The 16,773-nt window shown below is 38.4% G+C and overlaps 1 protein-coding gene across 7 annotated transcripts in view; it reads left to right on the forward strand.

The window, feature by feature from the left end:
- The window catches only part of INTS2 (integrator complex subunit 2), a 65,059-nt gene that overhangs the window by 23,091 nt on the left and 25,195 nt on the right, over window positions 1-16,773 (forward strand). For all 7 annotated transcript variants that reach the window (XM_021674675.2, XM_021674676.2, XM_021674681.2 and 4 more), the window contains exons 10-15: window positions 2,987-3,058; window positions 3,143-3,257; window positions 5,120-5,188; window positions 6,772-6,906; window positions 8,971-9,147; window positions 10,694-10,802. In XM_021674675.2, the coding sequence (XP_021530350.1) occupies window positions 2,987-3,058; window positions 3,143-3,257; window positions 5,120-5,188; window positions 6,772-6,906; window positions 8,971-9,147; window positions 10,694-10,802 (677 nt within the window). The remainder of the gene's footprint in view (window positions 1-2,986; window positions 3,059-3,142; window positions 3,258-5,119; window positions 5,189-6,771; window positions 6,907-8,970; window positions 9,148-10,693; window positions 10,803-16,773) is intronic.

A 16,773-nucleotide genomic window follows, 5' to 3' on the forward strand; every position in this document is an offset into this window, starting at 1 on the left:
TCTGGAGTGATTACCAGTTACACCTGGTAGTACAAAGTTCTCATCATTTTGGAGACTTGCTTCATCTCTCCTTTGCTGGATCTCCTGTTATATCTCATGTCATCGTTTTAGCCAGGCATGGTGGCTCACACCTGTAGTCCTAGCTACTCAGGAGGTTGAGGGGGGAAGATCACTTGAGGCCAGTCTGGGCAACATAGTGAGACCCCCATCTTTGTTTAAAAAAAAATTTAAGAAGAAAACTTATCCTTTCATTTGCTTGAGCCGTGATCATGTCATCCTCTTTTTTCATTGCTTCCTTATTTTGCTTCTTTTTTTTTTTTTGAGATGGAGTTTCACTCTTGTTGCCCAACTGGAGTGCAGTTGCATGATCTTGGCTCACTGCAACCTCTGCCTCCCAGGTTCAAGTGATTCTCCTGTCTCAGCCTCTTGAGTATCTGGGATTACAGGCACCTGTCACCATGCCCAGCTAATTTTTGTATTTTTAGTAGAGATGGGGTTTCACTATGTTGGCTAGGCTGGTCTCAAACTCCTGACCTCAGGTGATCCACCCGCCTCGGCCTCCCAAAGTGCTGGGATTACAGGTGTGAGCCACTGTGCCTGGCCATTTTGTTTCTTTAGAATGGGTATGTGTGAAGTAAATTCTTTTTGAGACTGGGTATTTCTGTAAATATCTTTGTTCTGCTCTGACATCTGATTTGATAGTTTGATGGGTTATGGAATTCTAAGTTGGAAATAATTTCCTTTCAGGATTTTGAAGATGTTGCTCCATTGTCTTCTAAATTCCAGTGTTGTTTAGAAGTCTGACATTCTGATTCCTGGTCCTTTGTGTGGCCCATTCATTTTTAATATGGTAACTTGTAGGATTAGCTTTTCATCCCTAGGGTTTTGAAATTTCTGGATGATATGCCTTAGTCTGAGTCTCTTTTTGTCTGTTGTCCTAGGCATTCAGTAAGACCTTTGAACCTGGAAACTCATGTCCTTCAGTTCTGAAAATTTCCCTGAATTAGTTTGTTGATAATGTTTTCTTCTTGGGTGTTCTCTGTCTAAAACCTCCTTTTATTTGGAATTGGATTTTTTTAAATGATTGTTGTATTTTCTTATTCCTTCTTCTTTTCCTTTCCCTCATCTTGTTCTGCTTTTTAGAAAACAGGTTTATTGGGCCAGGTGTGGTGGCTCACGCCTGTAATACCAGCACTTTGGGAGTCCTAGGTGGGTGGATCACAAGGTCAAGAGATCAAGACTATCCTGGCCAACACGGTGAAACCCCGTCTCTACTAAAAATACAAAAATTAGCCAGTTGTGGTGGTGTATGTCTGTAGTCCCAGCTACTCAGGAGGCTGAGGCAGGAGAATTGCTTGAACCTGGGATGCTGAGATTGCAGCGAGCCAAGATTGCCCCATTGCACTCCAGCCTGGGCAACAAGAGCAAAACTTCTCAAAAAAAAACAAAAACAAAAACTCCTTAAGATTTGACAGCTACAGTGAAAAAGAAAAAGAAAGATTATTTGAGTTTCTTCTTCAAGATCGCATTACCAGTAATAAGCAAGATGGGATTCTCACTCAGGTGTGGTAGGCTGTAAAGGCTGTAATCTTTCTACCACATAACACTATTTTTTATTAGTTGTATGGTCTAGGTATAGTTGAGAAGGATCTTTTTAATTTTCTTAGTTTTTGGTAATAGAAGAAGCATATTTTCATTTGCTTTTTGTTTCACCTATTTTTACTACATGAAGTGGAAAGAGATTGGTGAAAAATTTTTCACAAGTCAACATCAGCTTGTACCTTTCAATTTAAAATTTAGTGCTGGGTTTGGCAGCTCACGCCTGTAATCTCAGCACTTTGGGAGGCCAAGGCGGGTGGATCACCTGAGGTCAGGAATTTAAGACCAACCTGGCCAACAGGGTGAAATTCTGTCTCTACCAAAAATACAAAAATTAGCTGGGCGTGGTGGCAGACCCCTGTAATCCCAGTTACTCGAGAGGCTGAGCCAGGAGAATCGCTTGAACCCAGGAGGCAGAGGTTGTAGTGAGCTGAGATTGCACCACTGAACTCCAGCCTGAGCAACAAGAGTGAAACTGTCTCTTAAAAAAAAAAAAAAAAATTAGGAATTCCCTTTAAATAGTCATTGTTAGGCTAGACATGGTGGCTCACCTCTGTAATCCCAGCACTTTGGGAGGCTTAGGTGGGAGGATCACTTGAACTCAAGAGTTCAAGACCAGACTGGGCAACATAGCAAGACCTCCTCTCTACTAAAAATAAAAAATACTATCTGGGTGCAGAGGTGCACGCTTGTAGTGCCAGCCACTTGGGAGGCTGAAGTGGGAGGATTACTTGAGCCTGGGAGGTTGAGGCTATTGTGAGCTATGATTGCACCACTGCACTCCAGCCTGGGTGACAGAGCAAGATGTTGTTTCAAAAAAAAGTCACTGTGTTTTTATAGCCATTTTTCATATCTGGTAAGCCCGTGACTGCCTTTTTTTCATGATTAATAATCATTTATTTCTCTATAATTTTGAATTCTATTCATAAGGTTTCTGTAAATTAAATTTCATTTTCCCATAGGATGGAGTGCTCATTACTGTCTGGCACTAGTTTGTGATATTTTGATGCTTAAGTGTTAACACTAGATTTTTTTCTATATGAAGTAAGTATCAGCTGTTGTATGGTTGTTTTAACAGGTTAATCCCAGAGGCCTTTGTTTTCTGAGGAATGTGAGGAAGCTTACTCTTTCCAACCTGTGAAGGCAGTAACTAAGACTTTGAGAGGGGATCCATGAAAAAAAGCAAAGGTCCTCATTCTTAAGCTCTAGAATTACTTCGTATCTCAATGACAATTAATGGCCCAATTCAGCAAGCCATTAATTTGACTTGATATTTGAAAATAGGGCTGGAAAAATAATTTCTACCAAAAATAACTTCAGAATGCTTTTTATTCATATACCAGTATATCTAATTTAAACCAGTGACATTCTGGTATATTTTATATAGTACACCTGAGCAGGAACAGCTGATGGTGGTGTGGCTAAGTTGGATGATAAAAGAAGAAGCGTATTTTGAGAGGTAAGATAATTTGATTTAGTTGGTTGAGAAAGCTTTTCTTCTTCTTTCTTTGGAAAATTCATATTTCCTATTTTGTTTTGACAGTACTTCAGGCGTCTCTGCTTCTTTTGGGGAGATGTTATTATTGGTGGCTATGTACTTTCACAGCAACCAGCTTAGTGCTATCATTGACTTGGTCTGTTCGACTTTGGGGATGAAGGTAATTTTCTTCTAAGTTCTTTCTAAAAAGAAGGTGTTTCTAAGTTGGACATTTTATTGTACTGTATTGTTTTCACTTAAGTAATTTTAGTTGTTTAATAGAAGTTTCACCCGGAGCACTTAGAAAAAAATGCATTTTGAAACATTTATTTACTAAAATAATAAATACTCATGCAAAAACCTTGGAAAGCACAGAAAAGGGAAAGATATAATTCCATGATTCAAAGATGCCTAGTATACTACTATTAAAATTCTGATGTCTGTTGTTTCTTTAAAGTGACATACGTATGTGGTGATGTAAAAATCTAATATATGATGAGCATTTACTCATATCAATAAATATTCTTATATAATAAAATTTTTAAAGACTGCATAGTATTATAGTCCATTGTTTGATCTTCTTACTGGGTCCCTTATTATTTCCCATGTAGATTTTTTAGTTTCTGTATAATGCTTAGACGAATATCCTCGTTTATGTAAATACACACATAGGCACTCACACATGTATCTCTTCATACACCTGTTGGATCATTTTCTTAGAATAAATTTCTAGAAGGTGATTGCTAAGGAAAAGGGTATAACTACATTAAGATGTTTTATGAGTACTGCCAGATTATCTTTTAGAAAGATTGTATCAGTTTAACTGTTATCATTAATGAATGAGAACTCCTGTTTTCCTAAACTCTCAACCTGACCAAGCATTACTATTTTTTTTTTAATCTTTGTAAATTTGGTTGATGAACAGTGGTCCCACTTATTTTGCATTTCTTTGATTACTAGTGAAACTTGGGTATTTAAAATCTATGTGTTTTGATTGGTTTATTTCTTTTGTGAAAAGCTTATCAGTATCCTAATTTTTCTGCAGGGATTTTGATTTTTTTTTTTTAACTGATTCAAAAGGAAAGATATACCATTATGCCTTTTCCATCTTACTTCATATATTTCGAGACATATATTTCACTCAATATTGACACTGGGGCTAACGCCCTTTTCGGCCTTAGCCCACCTGCACTCAGGTGAATAAACAGCCATATTGATCACACACACACACACACACACACACACACACACACACACACACACAAAAGAAACTGGGATTCATTTTCAGTTGACATGTAATGTGAAAGTGGTAGTGTTCCAACTCCTACTTTTTTTTTTCTTGAAAAGCTACTATAATATTAAGTCAGTGATGTATATCATAGTATCTTTAAAAGTGGAGAGTTCAATATGTTATAATTGACTTTTTTCAGTCTTTTTTGCCATTTAACTTTGCCATGTGGAAATTATTATCATTATTATTTTTATATAGTATATTAAGTGTTCTTTTTGTGGTTTCTATTTTGCTCTTATGCTTAGAAATGTTTTCTTTTCTTGGGTTTATGTAAATGAGCACTTACATTTTCTTCCAGTTTTTTTGGTGGTTTCATGTTTTACATTTAAACATTTAATCTACTTGAGTTCTTTTGGTGTATCGTGTGATATGTGCAATAAGTGTGTGTGTGTATCTGTGTATACATATATACATATATTTGTGAGTGCATATATGTGTATATACAGATGCACACACACACATATATATTTCTCTTGGCCTCCCAGAGGGGTAGCTATCCCAGCTCCATGTAGTATATAATCTGTTTCCCCCAGCTGACTGAAAATGCCAATAATAGTATTTATTAAGTGATTTTTATATTGATTCTAAGTATTAACATTTTAATGTTGCATTGAGACAGCACTTCTAAAACAGAGTAGAATACTTGAACATTTGAACATTAATATATATCACAGCCATTAAGTTCCCTAGAATAAATTGTGTTTCATATATTATATTTTTACATGCTGTTGGAATTCTTTTGGTAATTTTAGATTGTAATTAAGCCAAGCTCCTTGAGCAGGATGAAGACAATCTTCACACAGGAAATTTTTACTGAGCAGGTAACTCTTTTTATTCTTGGGTACTTATTTAGCTTTCTTTTACAATATTCTTTGGGAGAAAACTTGTGTGTCTTACCTTAAGAAAATAATATGGTCTGTTTTCTTTTCTTTTTAATCACTCATGATGATTTATTTCATCATTGAAACTTTCTTAAAGAATAATCCATTTAAAAGACACTTTTAAAACTACTCATAACATACCAAAGCATCTTTTAAATTTATATATTTTTGGAGACTTTGAGTAGATACTTATTAGTATACTCTTAGATGTCAATGGTAGGTCATCTCAAGGGGCAATCATTTTAATGTGTCTGGAGAAAAAATAAAATGAAGACCTATTTAAACCTTTAGGCTGTAAGATTCATTTCTAACTAGATTATAGGCTAGAGTCTAAATTTCTTATTCTTATACTTAACATGTTCTTCTTTAGCCTTAGCACTTTTGTCCGTGGATAAGCCTAAGGATTTTTTTCTTTTCTTTTTTTGTCTCACCCTGTCACCCAGGCTGGAGTATAGTGGCATGATCATAGCTCACTGCAACCTGGAACTTGTGGGCTCAAGTGATCCTCCTGCCTTAGCCTCCCAAGTAGCTAGGACTACAAGTGTGCACTACCACATCCAGCTAATTTATTTATTTATTTACTTATTTATTTAGTAGAGATGGGGTTTAGCTATGTTGCCCAGGCTGGTGTTGAACTCCTGATCTCAAGTGATCGTCCTACTTCAGCCTCCCAAAGTGCTGGGATTACAGGCATGAGCCACTGTCCTTAGCCACGATGTTTTATTTTTCAGTGAAGGATTCTGTTCTAAAATTTTAAATTAGTTCCAGATTCACTTGTCAATTTAAATCTTAAAATACAAGAAATATGTATGTCTTAAAAAATGAACTATTTGAGTAAGTACTCATGGATCCATAATTGTTGCTTTTTTATGGCTATTAATATCTTTATTCCTTTATTGTACTCTCCCTCCCACCCTCAACATGTATACGCACATATACTCCTAAATTACAAATAGTCACACAGCATGTGGGAGAATCATATGTTATTTTTTGCCTTTAAATTTGAACTAATTGGAAGGCAACTTTGAAGGTCTTTAAAAAACAATTAGAGGTTATACATGACATATTGAAAATAAATATTTCTGTTTATATTTATGTGGTGCTTTATAACTCATATGATGTTTTTCCAAAAAGAGTATTTTCCCCCTCATAACAATGCTTCGAGGCAGGTGTGGCAGTGTCCTGTTTTGTAGATGTGAAAAAGATTCAGATGATAAAGTGACTTCCTCAAATCGAGCCCAGATTGTATGCTTCAAAATTTTATTTTATTTTTTTAACCTTATCACACCACTGTGTATGTATCTATGTTTAAAAACAAAAAATTGGGGAATTATGTAAATCCCTAACTGTACATTTCCTCAGCATTCAAAGACAGTTAAAACATGTAATAATTGATTTTCATCATTCATTTCTAGAGACCACACTTGTGTTAGGTGTTGACAGTCTACTTACTAATCCTCTCTTTTTCAAAATAATTTTATATTTAGTTCTATTATATTACTAATACTATTTTTCCCTTTTAGGTTGTCACTGCTCATGCAGTTCGGGTCCCTGTCACCAGCAACCTGAGTGCCAACATTACTGGATTTTTGCCTATTCATTGTATTTACCAGCTTCTCAGGAGCCGTTCCTTTACCAAGCACAAAGTGTCAATAAAAGTATGCCCCTACAAATAAATAAAACAAAAGCATGCCCCTACATTTATATTTCTTTTCTGTGTTTTTTTTTTTTTTGAGATGGAGTCTTGCTTAGTCACCCCGGCTAGAGTGCAGTGGCCCAGTCTTGGCTCACTGTCACCTCCGTCTCCTGGGTTAAAGTGATTCTCCTGCCTCAGCCTCCCAGGTAGCTGGGACTACAGGTGTGTGCCACCATGGCTGCTAATTTTTGCATTTTTAGTAGAAATGGGGTTTCACCACGTTGGCAGGCTGGTCTCAAACTCCTGACCTCCAGTGATACTGTGGTCTCGGCCTCCCAAAGTGCTGGGATGACAGGCATGAACCACTGTGCCTGGCCTATATTTGTATTTCAAAGAACAACCTAAATTAATGCTTTCTCCCCAGTTAGTTTTATTTCAGTTTGCAGGCCTTTATTGTGGGTTTTGTGTAGGAAATGTATGGTATTAAGCTAAGTTACTAGTCATTTATGTAAGTATAGTATTAGGGGAAGTAATTATAATTATGTAATTATAATAATACAGTAATTTCAGATTTTTAAAACAGTATAACATTTTCAAAATGTGTAATACTCCATTTAAATTCTCAATAATGGCACATGGCTATTTCATTAATACTTAGAAACTGCCATTTTCTAATTTTTTTTTTTTTTAGACAGGGTCTCATTTTGTCGCCCAGGCTAGGGTGCAGTGGCATGATAATAGCTCGCTGTAACCTCAAACTCCTGGGCTCAAGCATTCCTCCTGCCACACCCTCCTAAGTAGCTGGGACTACAGGTACGAGCCACCACACCTAGCTTTTCGTTTTTTTTGAGACAAAGTGTCATTCTGTTGCCCAGGCTAGAGTGCAATGATGTGATTTCAGCTCACTGCAACCTCTGCCTCCCAAGTAGCTGGGATTACAGGCTCCTGCCACTGTGCCTGGCTAATTTTTTTTTTTTTTTTTTTTTTTTTTTGTATTTTTAGTAGAGACAGGGTTTTACCATGTTGGCCAAGCTGGTCTCAAATTTCTGACCTCAGGTGATCCACCCACCTCTGCCTTCTAAAGTGCTGGGATTCCAGGTGTAAGCCAACATGCCTGGCCTCATACCTGGCTTTAAAAGGTGTTTTATGTAGAGACAGGGTCTCCCTGTGTTGCCCAGACTGGTCTGGTCTTGAACTCCTGGTCTCAAGTAGTTCTCCTGCCTCGGCCTTCCGAAGTGTTGGGATTACAGGTGTGAGCCACTGCAATGGGCCTGGTTTTGTTTTACAAATTAGGGAAGTTGCTGGTCAGCCGTGACTAGTATTTGTCAATTTATCACAAGGACACCTCACACCTAACTTAAAATTTCAATGTTTTGATTTGTCTTAGTTGGCTATATCTACCAGTTAAAAGGTCCTCTAAAGAGAAAGTTGAAACCCAGGAAGTGAAGTAGTCTGAACCTTTTTCAGAGGCTCTTTTATTTATAAAGAACAGTGAATAATATATACATTATATATCACTTTTGATTGTCCCTTGTTTTTTCTGATTTAGTGAAATTATTTTCCAGCTAGATTGCATCTTCTGCTGCTTTATATTTTTAGCAAGTAAAATAGTTAAGAAGTCAAATGCACACCCAACTTTTTACATGTCCTCCATTCAACGATAGTTAAGGGATAGTCTCCTGTAAGTGCCTGTCAGAGACAGTTTCTTAGTCTCTCTGAGAGTTTGCTGTGAAGGACCTATCTCTCTATCCAAATTCCTGTCTAATGTGAGCTCTCCCATGATGAACATGGTGCTTTAAATACAGATATGGTAGGGACTTAACATGTTTTTCCCACTACTTAAAAACTAATAGATTAAACCCAAAGCAAGATTCCAGTGGAAGGTACACCTAAGATGATACATATATAAAAGTAATTCATATTTTAAAATCAAAGGCAATTGTGATACTAGATAATAATTTGGAACTGCCAAAAGTTAATAGTTTTACTGATTCATAGTTCATGTAAAACTGTATATACTTCTATAATTTTGCTTGCTTTTTCTTTTTGCCACAATTAATTCAGTGTCTATAACATTCTTTCTCAGGATTGGATTTATAGACAGCTGTGTGAAACCTCTACTCCACTTCATCCTCAGTTACTTCCTTTGATTGATGTGTACATAAATTCCATACTTACTCCTGCATCGAAATCTAATCCACAAGCCACAAATCAGCCAGTCACAGAACAGGAGATACTCAATATTTTCCAAGGAGTCATTGGGGTAAAATAGTGGTTCTTTTATATCTATTAACTTATTTTTCTTTTAATTCTTCTGACTTATCCCATATTCTTATTTTCCTATCTGAGGACTTCTAGGTAGTTCTGAATTTAAAATAAGATTAAATTTCCTTAGATCAGCTGTAAAAATTAAAAGAATGGTATTATTTCTAAGTAGTTTGGTAAATAGGCACTGTGTAAGAATTTTTTGTTGTTGTTGTTGTTGAGATTGTTGAGATGGAGTTTTGCTCTTATTGCCTAGGCTAGAGTGCAATGGCCCGATCTTGGGTCACTGCAACCTCCAGTTCCTGGGTTCAAGCGATTCTCCCTCCTCAGCCTCCTGAGTAGCTGAGATTACAGGAGCTTGCCATAACACCTGCCTAATGTTTTGTATTTTTAGTAGAGACAGGGTTTCACCATGTTGGCCAGGCTGGTCTCGAACTCCTGACCTCAGGTGATCCACCTAACTTGGCCTCCCAAAGTGCCAGGATTACAGGCATGAGCCACTGCGCCTGGCTTCAGCTTCCCGAGTAGTTGGGACTATAGGTGTGCGTCACCACACCTGGGTAATTTTTGTATTTTTAGTAAAGATAAGATTTTACCATATTGTCCAGGCTGGTTTAAAACTCCTGACCTCAAGTGATCTGCCCGCCTTGGCCTCCCAAAGTTCTGGGATAATAGGTGTGAGCCACTATGCCTGACCAATAATTTTTTTTAAGTTTCATTTTAAGTTTAAAGGCCTGGAGATTGTGTGTTTGATCAAGTACTGTGTGGGATTTCAATACTTTGAACATAGCTTTGTTTAGCATCCTGGGAATCTAAGCTACACCTAGATTCATTTAGGTTTGAGACAGAGTCTCTGTTGCCTAGAGTGTAGTGGCACAATCTCAGCTCACTGCAAACTCTCCCTCCTAGTTTCAAGTGATTCTCATGCCTCAGCCTCCTGAGTAGCTGGGATTAAAGGTACGCACCACCATGCCTGGCTAATTTTTGTATTTTTAGTAGAGACAGGGTTTTATCACGTTGGCCAGGCTGGTCTCGAACTCCTGACCTCAGGTGATCCGCCTGCCTTGGCCTCCCAAAGTGCTGGGATTATAGGCATGAGCTACTGCTCCTGGCTTATTTAGGGAGAATTTGATGAAAGTATTTTTTCCCCAGTTTGTTAGAAGGGAAAAACAGTTGCATTTTCCGCAAATATAGTTAAGTATAAAATATGTAGGAATTCTTTTCTTCATGGTAATTTCACATAATACTTGGGATTCTTGTCTTTCAGAAGCAGCCTGACGGGTTTGCTATTAAATAGTAGCTGAAGTCTTTTCTTTGTCTTATCTTAAAGACCACTTAGGCATGTTGCCTTTCATCTCTCATGCCATCTCAGATTTCGTGTTGTTTCTTTGAGTTTAATACAAACACAGCAACATTTCTCCTGTTTTACCTGAGTTAGGAGCAGCAATGCTGAATAGTCTATTTTGATTCTTTTGCTATCAAGAAAAGAAAAAGCACTCATGAAATTCAACAGTGTTTCAAAGTATTTATAATATTACCTCCAGGGTGACAACATTCGCCTTAATCAGCGTTTCAGTATCACAGCTCAGCTTTTGGTGCTCTACTATATACTGTCTTATGAGGAAGCTCTTCTAGCAAACACAAAGACTTTAGGTAAGTTATGCATAGAGGAGTGGTTCTAGTGGTAGTATTTTATTAGCTTGTATTTTGTTACTTTCCAAACTGCTTTTTGATAAAAGAAGGGCAATATTCTAACAAACTCTAGTATCATTTTATAATCTTAGCAATGTGGGCATTGTATACTTGATACATAAATCAGGTGTGTTTGGGTACATAACCACAATTTATGACTCAATCCTCCTTATAGTAGTCTAAATTAATAATAGGTAACAGAATTGCCTGTATTTTAACAGTTGTATAGGTTTTGTTTACTAAATATAAATTTAAAAGGTAAACCTGATGGAGCTGTAACTGAATTTTTTTCTTGATTTCAGTCTTTGCCTGGTCTCCTTCCATTAGTGTGAAGAGTAACAACCTAATAAAAAACAATAGAAAAGGCTGGGCACGGTGGCTCACGCTTGTAATCCTAGCACTTCAGGAGGCTGAGGTGGGCAGATCACCTGAGGTCAGGAGTTCAAGACCAGCCTGGTCAACATGGCGAAACCCCGTCTCTACTAAAAATACAAAAATTAGCTAGGCATGGTGGCTTATGCCTGTAATCCCAGCTACTCAGGAGGCTGAGGCAGGAGAATCGCTTAAACTCAGGAGGTGGAAGTTGAAGTGAGATCGTGCCACTGCACTCCAGCCTAGGGGACAGGGTCAGACTCCATCTCAGAAAAAAAACAAACAACCATAGAAAAATTTTATTTTGCTGTTAACATTGGGCGGTATCAAAAAAGTGTGGTAGGTCATCCCTGTAATCTCAGTACTTTGGAAGGCTGAGTTGGGATGGTCACTTATGCCCAGAGTTTGAGACCAACCTGGGAAACAGCAAGATGCCATTCCCCCCTACTCTGCCACACACACACACACACACAAAATGTCATTGAAATTGGCTTTGAAACTTAGTTACTTCACATAATATCAGAAGGTCAGATTTTGCATGCACAATATCAATGTAAAGTGTCTTTTCCTTTATTGTGGCTTACTACATGTATGTAGTTCATTTCATTTCATCTGTTTATTTTTCGAGACAGGGTCTCACTCTGTTACCCAGGCTGGAGTGCAGTGGTACGATCTCAGCTCACTACAACCACCACCTCCCGGGTTCAAACGATTTTCCTGCCTCAGCCTCCTGAGTAGCTGGGATTACAGGTATGTTCCACTATGCCTGGCTAATTTTGTATTTTTAGTACAGACGGGATTTCATTATGTTGGCCAGACTGGTCTCGAACTCCTGACCTCAAGTGATCCACCCGCCTTGGCCTCCCAAAGTGCTGGGATTACAGGCATGAGCCACTGTACCCAGCCTTAATTTGTTTTTCATGCTTGAAATAAAAAGTGTTATTTAAGGGCTGGGCGTGGTGGCTCACGCCTGTAATCCCAGCACTTTGGGAGGCCGAGGCGGGCAGATCACGAGGTCAAGAGATTGAGACCATCCTGGCCAACATGGTGAAACCCCGTCTCTACTAAAAAAATACAAAAATTAGCTGGATGTGGTGGTGTGCGCCTGTAATCCCAGCTACTCGGGAGGCTGAGGCAGGAGAATTGCTTGAACCCGGAAGGCAGAGGTTGCAGTGAGCCGAGATCACGTCACTGTACTCCAGCCTGGTGCCTGGTGACAGAGTGAGACTCTGTCTCAAAAAAAAAAAAAAAACCCCACACACACACAAAAAAGAAAACAACAAAAAGTGTTATTTAAAAAACTAGCCATTGATTATATAATGCAGGGGAAATTCTTTTAAGAGATGTTATTTTACCACAGCTGGGTGATTTTACTCTTTTGAAAAGCAATAAATTAAAGTCACTTTTTAATGTTTGGCAGATCAGTTTTTTTTTTTTTGTTTTTTTTTTTTGTGAAGTATTACATTTTAACTATACTGTGAATTTCGTAGCTGCTTTCTTTCTTGATTTTAATTGTCGAGATTTTACAGACGATATCCCATAACTGCTATTGTAGTCTGTTGTATTAAGGAAAAGATGAGCTAATAATAAGCATTGGGTAATAGTCTCCCACATTTATTCACATATAGACAATGTTTTCTGTTAAAGAATATGATACAGGCTGAGTGAGGTGGCTCACGCCTGTAATCCCAACACTTTGGTTGGCCGAGGTGGGTGGATCAGCTGAGGTGGGGAGTTCAAGACCAGCCTGACCTACATGGAGAAACCCCATTTCTACTAAAAAATACAAAATTAGCCGGGCATGGTGGCACATGCCTGTAATCTCAGCTACTCGGGAGGCTGAGGCAGGATAGTTGCTTGAACCTGGGAGGTGGAGGTTGCGGTGAGCTGAGATTGTGCCATTGCACTCCAGCCTGGGCAAAAAGAGTGAAACTCTGCCTCAAAAAAAAAAAAAAGAGCATGATACTTGCAATGTAATGAGTAGGTGGTATAAGAATGAGTTACTAGGAGATATTCTGGGGGAGAGTTCAGACTGTTAATACTGTAGCAGGGGACCGAGGTATAATTTAGTTGTTATTTTAATAAATTAAATTTGAGAGAGAGGAGCCAGTATTGATTTAGAGGCTTTTGACCTGAGGAGAAAGGATAGAATAGTTATCAGTTGAAATAAAAGGGAGCCTGGAGGAGTAACAGGTTTGTTGGGGATCAGAAGCTCAGTTTTTAGACTTGTTGGGATGTCTGTTAGATTTTCAAGTGGTGATGTTAACCAGGCAATTGTATATACTGGTCTGAAATTTAGGGGACATACCTGGACTGAAGCTCTGAAACTTGTTAACATATATATGACAATTAAAATTATGACCTTAAGATCACTAAGGGAGCGAATGTTAGAGGAAAGTCAAGAGGATGTGGTGTCCTGGATGCCAAGAGAAGAGTATTTCAAAGAGGAAGTGGTGGTCACCTATGTCAAATGGTCTTGATAGAGCAGGTAATAGTAGAACTGAGGCTCAACTGATGACTGTGTAGCTTGCTAGAGGTCATTTGACCCTTACACTTTTACTGGTAGAGTAGTAGGATGAAACCCTGATTGTAGGCCAGACACGGTGGCTCACACCTGTAATCCCAGCACTTTGGGAGGCCAAGGCGGGTGGATTACCTCAGCTCAAGAGTTCGAGATCAGCCTGGGCAACACAGTGAAACCCTGTCTCTACTAAAAAATACAAAAAATTAGCTGGATATGGCAGCGTGCGCCTGTAGTCCCAGCTATTCAGGAGGCTGACGCAGGAGAATGGCTTGAACCTGGAGGCAAAAGTTGCAGTGAGCCGAGATTGCGCAATTGCACTTTAGCCTGGGCGATATAGTGAGATTCTGTCTCTAAAACAAACAAACAAACAAAAACAAAAAAACCTGATTGTAGTGAATTTAAAAGAGAATTAGAAGAGATATACCTGGAGATAATGAGTAGAGACAGCTCTTTTGAGGAGGTAGACAGAGAAGGAGAGAAATAATAAAGTAATTGAGCTGGGCATGGTGGCTCACCCCTCTAATTCCAGCACTTTGGGAAGGTGAGGTAAGCAGATCACTTGATGTCAGGAGTCTGAGACCAGCCCGGTCAATATGATGAAACCCAGATCTCTACTAAAAAATATGTATATATATAAAAATTAGCCACATGCATAGTGTGGCACATGCCTGTAATCCCAGCTACTCGGGAGGCTGAGGCAGGAAGATCACTTGAACCCGGGAGGCAGAGGTTACAGTGAGCTGAGATCGTGCCACTGTCTCCAGCCTGGGCAACAGAGTGAGGCTGTTTTTTTTTTAAAAAAAAACAAAAAGAAATGATATGGTAATTAGTTAGGAAAGTGAAGTTAGGAGATGGCTTTTTTTTTTTTTTAAGATGAAAGAGCTAAGAGAATGTTTATATGCTGTTGGGAATAATCTAGAAGAGAGGGAAGGCTTGGTGATGCAGGAGAGGGACAGTCCCTGGAGTGTTGTCCTTGATAGGTGGGAGTAGATGGGATGTAGAAGACAGTTGGAGGGACTGGGCTTTCCTTAGGGAAGCTTTCCTCTTGGTTTAGGAGATTTTTTTCTAGTCTAGTTTCTCATCTCAAAGGGGAATAAACAACTGCATGCTGTGTCATGGCATGAGTGCATTTTGCTCTTCTACAGCCAAAAGTATAATTATTCTGCCTCAGATTTATTCCTGGCAACCAGGTGTGGTGGCTCACACCTATAATCCCAGCACTTTGGGAGGCTGAGGCAGATGGATCACTTGAGGTCAGGAGTTCGAGACCAGCCTGGCCAACATGGTGAAACCCTGTCTCTACAAAACATACCAAAATTCACTGGGTGTGGTGGTGCATGCCTGTAGTCCCAGCTACTTGGGAGGTTGAAGTGGCAGAATTGCTTGAACCCGGGAGGTGGGGGTTGTGGTGAGCGGAGATCGCGCCACTGTACTCCAGCCTGGGCGGCAAAGCGAAACTCCATCTCAAAAAAAAAAAAAAATTATTCCTGGCTATGAAATTGTGTTGTAGTTTCAATACCTTGCTAACTATTTCATGGTTTTATAATAAACATTATTAGGAGCTGCTAAGTAGCTACAGAAGCTCAAGTAAGGAATTCTGAAATTTCAGATAAAGCCAAGTATCAGTATCAGAATTAGGATATCATAGCCATTAAAAAATAGTGTATGTGTATATATTTTTGATTTGTTTAAAAAATTTATAATAAATGTGTATATATTAGTTTTAGTTAAATATTCATTAAGTATTGATCGAAAAGAATAATGTAAATCCCTGTATACCTAGTTAAAATATGAACGTTACCATTACATTTCAAGTTTTTATTTTTTTATTTTTTTGTTTTTTGAGATGGAGTCTTGCTCTATCACCCATGCTGGAGTGCAGTGGTGTGATCTTGGCTCACGGCAACCTCTGCCTCTGAGGTTCAAGCGATTCTCCTGCCTTAGCCTCCTGAGTAGCTGAGACTCCAGGCACATACCGCCATGCCCAGCTAATTTTTTGTATTTTTAGTAGAGAAGGGGTTTCACTGTGTTAGCCAGGATGGTCTCGATCTCTTGACCTTGTGATCTACCCGCCTCAGCCTCCCGAAGTGAGATTACAGATGTGAGCCACTGCACCCGGCTCATTTCAAGTTTTTATAATAAAAAAAATTATTTCCTTTTTATTATATCTGAAAATATTATTACTTGGTAAAACTGTTTATTTTTAGATATTTTTAAAGTTTAAGACAGTAGTAATTAATACTGTACATAAAATGAACTATTTCTGTTTGCAACCAGTAGGATCCTCAACATGATTATTCTCACTCTTTTAGTAGCTGAAAGTGTTACTTATTTAACTCACCCTTAAGTTTCACTTCATTTATAAATTTTTAATTTTTCTTCTGTCCTTCTGTTATGTGTGAAATTTCCTTCTTGGTCACCAGCAGAACAAGACATATCCTGTGGTACTTGGGAAACTGTTATGTTCACTGGCTCTAAATTCTGAACTTGAATTTTTTCTTTGCTTTGATAGATAATTATTTTCTTCTGAGAAGAAAGTTATTCCATCTGCCTTTTTGAAAATGCAGGAGCTTTTAAGCAAATATTGGCAGATGTTACTTCTTTACAGCTTAAAGTTTCTGAGCTGTAAAATACAGAGTTAAGTTTTGACAAAAAAGGGTTCTAATGATTACATGACTGTATTGTAGAGTAACAGTTTAATAATTTAAGCTTATTTCATTGCTTACCAATTTGTTTACATATCTTACTTTATGTAAAATAGCTGGTTTTAAAAATAAAAATGTTTATTAAAAAATATATCTACTGGGTTAGGCGCAGTGGTTCATGCCTGTGATCTCAGCACTTTGGGAGGCCCAGGCAGGAGGATAGCTTGAGTCCAGGAGTTGAAGATCAGCCTGGGCAACATGGTGAAACCCTGTCTCTCCAAAAAATACAAAAATTGGCTGGATGTGATGGCACGTGTCTGTGGTCCCAGCTACTTGGGAGGGTGAGGTGGGAAGATTGCTTGAGCATAGGAGGTTGAGGCTGCAGTGAGCT

This window comes from Aotus nancymaae, unplaced genomic scaffold, assembly GCF_030222135.1.
Source record: "Aotus nancymaae isolate 86718 unplaced genomic scaffold, 86718_ANA_hifiasm-v0.15.2.pri h1tg000018l, whole genome shotgun sequence".
NCBI classification, from domain to species: domain Eukaryota; kingdom Metazoa; phylum Chordata; class Mammalia; order Primates; family Aotidae; genus Aotus; species Aotus nancymaae.